Source organism: Lepidochelys kempii, chromosome 1, assembly GCF_965140265.1.
Source record: "Lepidochelys kempii isolate rLepKem1 chromosome 1, rLepKem1.hap2, whole genome shotgun sequence".
NCBI classification, from domain to species: Eukaryota; Metazoa; Chordata; order Testudines; family Cheloniidae; genus Lepidochelys; species Lepidochelys kempii.
The window spans coordinates 7,153,119-7,161,400 of NC_133256.1; the positions used below are offsets into that span (position 1 = coordinate 7,153,119).

The window sequence follows — 8,282 nt, forward strand, 5'->3', positions numbered from 1 at the left end:
CCACAGGAATCAGTTCTGGGTCCAGTTCTATTCATGTGCATGGAGATAAAGGGACTTGGTGAGTTGTGTGCTGGTCTGTTTGTCTCCGGTGGGTCATGTGGCTGGGGTTTCGGTCCCTGACCAGGCCAGGTGACAGAGGTCTCTGTACCTCTGAGAGGGCCATGTGGCTTTGACCCTTGGGCCTAGGATCAGCCCTGGTGTTTGACGTCTGAGTCGTCGATCACCGCATTAGCCATGGGGCAGAACTAAGCAGCGAGGCACACAGTGAATAAGGTAGCTGCCGAGCAAACACTTGACCAGGCACTTGGGTGAGGCACTGAACTATTCAGTTATAACGTTATTTTAGCCCCATTCTCTAGGATATGATCGACAGACCTGCCTGGCCTGTTGGGATCTGTGTACTGTGAAGCAGTTTAACGGCACTTTTGGGTAAACACAGCAGCACAAGGTACAGTATTTCCACCCCCCAGAATCCTTTAGAAAGTGAAATCAGGATTTCCCCTCAACTACTGCCCGCCCCTCCAGCGGAGAACTGTATTTCAGGGTCAAACCCACCTCTATTATGGCTGGGCTGCCATCCGTGAGAGAGCAATTCCTGCCTGGGAAATCCCAGTTACTGAATGTGGAGGATGTTTGGGTTTGGTGTGTTCTTTCCGCCCACATCGCCACTGACATTCCTGATGGATTCTCCTACAGCCGCACCGGGGAAGTTGGAACAATGCTGAGGCCTCTGCTGATCCCCTTGACATACTTCTGTCTTCACACCTGGCTGGGAATCCCTCAGGTAAGCTCTTGAGCTTTGCCTGGGAAGCACTCTGTGTTTTCTCGTGTTTCTGCTCAAGGCTATACAGGCAGCAACACTGCCTTAGACCCATAGACGTGTAGGGCTGGGAGGGACCGTGAGAGGTCATCTAGTGCAGCCTTGTGGGCTGAGGCAGGACCAAGTGCACCGAGACCAGCCCGGACAGGTGTTTGTCTAATCAGGGCCCCACAACCCCTTCCGCAGTGGCTGGTAGGGGAACCCCGGCCCTCCCACTAAGCTGGGTTCCAGTCCAGGGACCCTCTGACCAGCAGCCAAGGTCTGTTCCGTCAGACTCCTTGCTGCTGCCTCCCTGGATATCTTCCTACCACAGCCCTTTTCCAGTCCGCACAGCCTCCCCCGGCTCACCCTTCATTCAGGGCCGGGCTCGTAGGGCTCCCCTGTCGAATCCCCCAACACAATCCCAAACCAAAAGAACAAAATTAAACCAATTTCTGCCTGGCTTGGGCTTCCTCCTCACCCTGCAGCAGTCTCCCTGTTTCCCTCAGGTCTCTCCACTCTTTACTGCTGGGAGAGGACTGCCGAGGTCTTCCCCCCTCTCTGCAGCCCCTCAAACTCCAGCCCAAATGCCCGCTAGGCTTTACCAACACTGCCTCCGGCTTCCTCCTGATCTGAGGCAACTCACCTCTGGCCGCAGGCTTCACTGCCCCTAGCCTCCCAGGCCTCCTCCTGGCTCTGGGCTCTCCAGTTCTGGCTACAGGCCTCTCTCTCCTCCGTTAGCCCAAAAGGGGACATCCCCAGGCAGGTTTGACCACCACCTGTGCATAGCACCCCCACGGGTGCCACCCTATAGCCAAAAGAGCTCCTGTTAACACCTGGTTAACCAGTGTGGGGTTAAAACAACCCACCACAACAGTGTTGCCATCCTCCATGCACGTTCGAGGGTTGAATCCTGGATGGAACCATCCCACAGGCACTGCCAGGCCTGGAGGCAGCCCACTGAGGTAAATGGAGGTGGTTTCCAGATATTCCATTGGGAATGGATTGGGATCTCAGTCCCTCCTAGCCCCTTCCCATGCCTCTTGTTCCCCAGGCTTTGTCTTCCCTATTAATGTATCCCTTCCTGCCTTTCTTCCCAACCTCCCCCTCCCCACACTATATCTATTACACTAACAAAGTCCCCAGTACACTAAAAATGAATCTGTTATGATTACAGGGCTTGCTGGTCCTCGCGTGTGCCACCCCCACCAAAAAAAAATCATGGAGCCAACATAACATTTGCCAAGCAACACACTGAGTATTCTGCCTATATGCTCCCCCGCTTCCATCTGTCTTGTCTGTTTAGAGGTAAGCCCCTAAGGGCAGAGACCATCTCTCAGTGTGTTTGTACAGGGCTGAGCACAACGGGGCCCCAATCCTGGGTGTGACCTCTAGGTGCTATTGTAACACAAATGCTAATGTGACCGTGTCATAAATATAAAGGGAAGGGTAAACCCCTTTAAAATCCCTCCTGGCCAGAGGAAAAATCCTCTCACCTGTAAAGGGTTAAGAAGCTAAAGGTAACCTCGCTGGCACCTGACCAAAATGACCAATGAGGAGACAAGATACTTTCAAAAGCTGGGAGGAGGGAGAAAAACAAAGGGTCTGTGTCTGTCTGTGTGTTGCTTTTGCCGGAGACAGAACAGGAATGGAGTCTTAGAACTTTTAGTAAGTAATCTAGCTAGGTATGTATTAGATTATGATTTCTTTAAATGGCTGAGAAAAGAGCTGTGCTGAATAGAATGACTATTCCTGTCTGTGTGTCTTTTTTGTAACTTAAGGTTTTGCCTAGAGGGATTCTCTATGTTTTGAATCTAATTACCCTGTAAGGTATCTACTATCCTGATTTTACAGAGGTGATTTCTTTTTACTTCTATTAAAAGTCTTCTTTTAAGAAAACTGAATGCTTTTTCATTGTTCTAAGATCCAAGGGTTTGGGTCTGTGGTCACCTATGCAAATTGGTGAGGATTTTTACCAAACCTTCCCCAGGAAGTGGGGTGCAAGGGTTGGGAGGATTCTGGGGGGGAAAAGACGTGTCCAAACCACATTTCCCAGTAAACCCAGATAAAGTTTGGTGGTGGCAGTGGAAATCCAAGGGCAAAGGGTAAAATTAATTTGTACCTTAGGGAAGTTTTAACCTAAGCTGGTAAAAGTAAGCTTAGGAGGTTTTTATGTAGGTCCCCACATCTGTACCCTAGAGTTCAGAGTGGGGAAGGAACCTTGACAGACCGTATGTTTCCTTTATTCTCCCAGGCAAAATGTCAGGTGGAGCTGAGCATGATGGATGACGCTCTTGATGACCAATATCTAGGATGTGCTGAAAAAATGGATGAAATTGCAACTGAACTGCTAGAGAACGAAATGGCCACGTCCTCGCTGTTTAGGACAGCGTGGGAAAAGTCAAAACTAAAATGGGATCTTGTAAAGAGAGAGATTTCTCTGCCCCCAGACTTTAAGGATGAGTTTGGAAGAGCCTTAGTAGCCTATACAGACAACACCACTGAAAACAGCATCATAACTTTTTCAACCATATTTAATGATGCAGTGAGTGGGACTAAGAGATCTCGAGCAGATTACATGGCCCATTTCCAGTTCAAAGCCTTTCATTATTATTTGACAAGAGCTTTGCAGCTCTTACGAGGGAGGTGTGATGTGACGTATAACATGACGCTGTACCGGGGCACTAAGTCTCAGTACAACGGATCAGGTCTCATCAGGTTTGGATACTTTGCCTCTTCATCTGTTAATAAACAAGAGGCTGAGAGATTTGGCACGGACACGCTCTTCACCATCCAAACGTGCTTCGGCGTGAAGATCTGGAACTTCTCATACAGTCCTTCCCAAGAAGAAGTGTTAATCCCAGTCCATGAGATATTCAGTGTGTCCCTAGGAAAAGAGAACAACAACTTTGTCCTCCGGAGCACAAACCGGACCTGCAGCCATTTTAACTGTGCATACCTGGGTGGTGAGTACTGGGCTGAACACGAGAAATATTTGTGTGGGGCTGTTTGCTGTGGTGAATTTGAAAACCCCATTTCAGGGATAGCTGATGAGAGGGACGCTGACTTGGGGACTTGCCACCAGGGCTGGGGGAGACAGGCTCCCACGACTCTTGCTGCTAGAGAGGGCTGGGGTGGGTGGACACTGAGTGCTTGGGACCTACTGGGGAAAGCGAAGGTGCCTAGACATCATGGTGATGGGAGCACTAGGAAGACAGGTGAAGGCCCCAAACCACTGCGAGTCTTCAACTCACACACACGCCCCGTACAGAGTCCACAGGAGCTCTGGCAGAGCAGCTGTGGCTCCTCAGACACGGCACCGCAAATCCACAGGCTGTGGAAAAGGGAACAGGCAGGTAGCCTAGTGTGCAGATGGCACATTATTTGGGGCGGTCAGGATTAGGGACGACGGTGAGGAACTTCAGAGAGATCAACCAAGTTGGGTGAACAGGCATCACAACATCAGGTGAAATTCACAGACACACATTCAAGGTAATGCACATTGTGAGGGATAATTTCACTACGTTGTTAATGAGCTGTATCAACTCAGACAGAGACTGGGACATCATTGTGGAGACTTCAGTGCAAATCTCAATGAAAACCTCTGTTCAATGTGCTGCAAAGTCTATAAAGCAAACAAAATGTTAGCATGCGTCTGGAATGATGGGATGGAGAATGTGAAGATTTAGTTGTTTTTTTTTGTTTTTTTAATAGTCATGGACAAGTCACAGGCAATAATAAAAAATTCACAGCCTCATGACCTGTCCATGACTCATACTATATACCCCAGACTAAATCTTGGATGTTCTTGGGGGCTCTGGGGCACCCACTGGTGCTCAGGGTGGGGAAGAAGGGTGCAGCCCAGGACAGTTGCTGCTTCTGCTGGTGGGGGGCGTCCCCACGTCCCGGGACCACTGCCGTGTGGGAAGCACAGTGTGGCTGGCACCAGAGTCTCCTGCGCTGCTCGGGTGGCCCTGGGGTCAGTCGCACCTAGGAGGTGTGGAATTCACAGAATCCGTGACTTCCATGACCTCTGGGACAGACTCACTGCCTTAATTATAACACTATTATATGAACCAGGAAAGAGTGCCCCATTGAGATACTAGTTTTGGTTCTGATCACATAGCTCTAAAAGATTTGTTAGTGGGGTGGAGAAAGTTCAGTGACAAGGGATTAAAGTGATCAGAGGTCTGGAGAGGTTTCTACTGAAGAGACTGGGATGATTGAGCTAAGAGAAAAGACATATAAAGAAACATGATGGAGATATACAAAATAATAAATGAGACACAGGAAATGGCAGCGTATAATTTACTACTTTCTCATAAAACAAGAATAAACTGAAGGCAACATATTTTAACTAGTAAAACTGTATGCCCTGTTATATAAAATGCAGGGTTAACTTGTGGAACTCATTGCCATAATGTTGCCATGACTCCAAAAGCTCAGTAGAATTAAAAAAAAAGTAGTAGCTATTTAGACAGTTAGGATAAACTAATTATTTTTAGAAGAGCAATAAACCCTTAGGCCTGAGGACAAAAGGCAGTCACTAACTGCCAGGGTTGGGGAAGAAATTTCCTCTGTGTATGTTATTCCCCTCCACAGTTTCTTGCAGCTTCCCAATACAGCTGGGCCTCATCTCAATCAGGGACAGGATACCAGGCTAGATCCAGTCCGACGGTTCCTATGTTTCTTTGGAAATAGTAGAATGCAGTGGAAAATTCTACCTGGGCAGATCCCATCTCATTGACCCTCTCCATTTTGTACCGTAGGAAAGAGAACCGAAACATGTGTTTACAATTCTGGTAAGAAAGAACATTTATTTTCAAAAGAATAAAAAGAAAACTCGCCCTCTGTATTGAAGCGCAGAGCACAGAGCAACCCCACCAGGCAAACATGTCACATGAAACCAATTGAGAAATAAGTAGGGTTAACTGTGTGTTCTGTCTATTTATCCAGGTTCTTGTAGGGAGCTCATGGCTAGTATCTGAGCACCTTCACATCTGACTCAATTACATGCACAGTTAATTTCAGAAAATAAATGTAAGGAGAATAACCCCTTAGAGCACTAATGATTCAACTTCATTGTTCTGAACTAAAGGCTGAACACACATCCCCTCACCCAACACCACAAGTGTGTCTATCTCTCTCCTCTCATAACTAGACCCATTCTGTCCAGTGGGGCGACATCCTCCCAAAGGACGAAACAGGACTATTTTACCAGAGCTCGGAAAAATCTCAACAAAATATTTTCTCATTGGAATTTGACAATTTGTCAAACTCTAAACCTTTTGCAGAGATGGTTTGATTTTGACACTGTTCTGTTAGAACGTTGCCTGGGTTCTGGCCAGCTCACCCACCTGGCTCCTTGGCAGCTTGGCTGGCAGGCTGCCTAGGAGTCATTGACCCCAGGACTTCCAGTGCCCCCGACTCTGGGACAGCCTGCTTGGTGGACTGTCCCAGAGCTGATGCTCCCTTCTCTTGTGTGGAGAATTTCAAGATTTGGGGGTTTTTATTCCATGTCAGAACAAAAGCAAATTTTGAAATATCAAAATCTTCCATGAAATGGAATGACCCTTCTCTGCCCAGCTCTACATTTTCCCTAAAGCCAATTAAAAAAAAGAAACAAATGGGGTTACTGGTGTCTGCAGCCAGTGTTTCATAGACTTATGTCTTCATTATTCATAACTGGTCTGGAATACACTTGTGGCAGACAAGCTCCAAATCAGAGCCTCTGGGACTGGCTTGGGTGAAACGTGCTCACTAATGATTGATACCAAAGGAACAAGCAGGCTGAGGAGGAGGAAGCAGCTGTGTCCAGCTTTAAGGATCTCTGTCTGTATGAAATAATTTCCTGTCAATTCTTTGATCCGCTTTATCCGCTTTTTCCTATTAACAGCTACCAGAAGAGGCCTGGCCTTCCGCAGTGAGCTGAGCCCTTCACTGTTTGGAGGATCCGTCATCCTGGTCCACGTTGCTGCTCTGAAGCTGTTTGCTGGTTTCTAAATTGTCCTATTTGTGTCACTCACTTCTTTCCCTCTAGCACAAATCATGGTGATGGGACTTGCCAGATCCAAAGCCATCCTGCTATTCTGCCCGCGTTCCAAAGGGAAACCAGGAACATGGAGGGAGTTTCGCTAGTACCTGCTTGGGCAAGATTTGATTATACATTACCGATGAGTAGATCAAAATGAAAGCTCAGTTCTATTCCAGGTGGGATTTGTTTTACAATGGTAGAGCTATAAAGTGGTGCCTGTCATATAAATAATTACTTGTATTCCTGTCATGCTAGCACTTTGTACTGACTTTTGATGACTTCAGTAAAAGACTAAGGAATGAACTAAGTCAAAGTATTTTCATTACTACAGTAGATAGGTTTAGTATGTGTCTCAGCAAGGTGAATCTATAACAGGACGGTTTGTGGGGTCCCTTGTCTATATCTCTCAGTCACTTTCATATCTAATTTGCTCAGAAGATGATATTTTTAACTGGTGAAATCAAAGGTCCAATTCTGAGTTAGTTTACCCACCTGCGTGCACACTGACCGTACTGGGATTGCATGGGGTCTAATCAGTAACATCATAGGTAGTCCTGGCCACTACCATGGCAGCTGACGTATTCCAGCAAGGGGCAGGGCGTGGTATATGGATATTCTGAATAGCCAGATTGGGCCATCAGGAGGACACTGGAACTGGACACAGTTGTGATGGGATCCCTGGGGTGCAGCCTGGGACTGTGGTACCACTGTGCCCCCCTGAACTCTCTCCAGCCTGGGCTATCTCTCACAATGACTTGCTAGTGACGAGCAGCAAACCCCTCCAGGTGCTGTGATCACTCAGTGGAGCCCCACACCCAGCTCGACGGCATGAATGCTCCCAGAGCCATTCATGAATCACACAGAGAAGGGCACCGGACAAATCCCCCCAGCTCACATCCTTCTACCCCAGGAAGATACTGTCTTGCCTTGCTCAAGATGGGCAGTGCAAATTTATTAATTGGTTCACCACTTCAACAATGGAAAGTGGACTTATACCAGCCTTTGTCAAACCTCAGCACATTTGCCACACACTTCAGGCAAACTCACTGGTAAAGATAAACAGCTAAACAAATGTATTGACTACAAAGATAGATTTTAAGTGACTATAAGAGTTAAGCAAAAAGTCAGTTAGTTACCAAAAGAAAAAAGCGCACAGAGTCTAAACTCTCAACCCGATTAGATTGGCAACAGCTAGACTAAACAGTTTCTCACCCAACTGGATATTGCCATCCTTAATAACATAGGCACCAACTTTCAAAAGTGGGGGGGTGAGGAGGGGGCTAAACCCCCAGCTCTGCACCAGGCCCCACCTCCTCTCACCCCCTTCCTCCAAGACCCTACTCTCTCTGCCCCTGCTCCACCCCCGGCCCACCCCTTCCTGCCCAGTTCTGCTCCCCCTCCCCCAAGCGCACCATGTCTTTGCTCCTCCCCCCTCAGAGCCTCCTGACT

General features: G+C 47.7%; 1 protein-coding gene across 1 annotated transcript; it reads left to right on the forward strand.

The window, feature by feature from the left end:
• Positions 1-718: 718 nt before the first annotated feature.
• Positions 719-7,073, forward strand: LOC140899440 (ecto-ADP-ribosyltransferase 5-like). The gene is made up of 3 exons (XM_073315058.1): positions 719-784; positions 3,054-3,765; positions 6,696-7,073. The coding sequence occupies exons 1-3, from the start codon at positions 719-721 to the stop codon at positions 6,800-6,802; spliced, it is 885 nt and encodes a 294-aa protein (XP_073171159.1). The 3' UTR covers positions 6,803-7,073.
• Positions 7,074-8,282: the final 1,209 nt, after the last annotated feature.

Bases quoted from the DNA above. Each gene is read 5' to 3' on its own strand.
- LOC140899440 (XM_073315058.1), top strand. From the start codon at position 719: ATGCTGAGGCCTCTGCTGATCCCCTTGACATACTTCTGTCTTCACACC. The intron at 785-3,053 runs GTAAGCTCTTGA...TTATTCTCCCAG, and splicing joins CCTGGCTGGGAATCCCTCAG to GCAAAATGTCAGGTGGAGCT. The intron at 3,766-6,695 runs GTGAGTACTGGG...TCCTATTAACAG, and splicing joins TAACTGTGCATACCTGGGTG to CTACCAGAAGAGGCCTGGCC.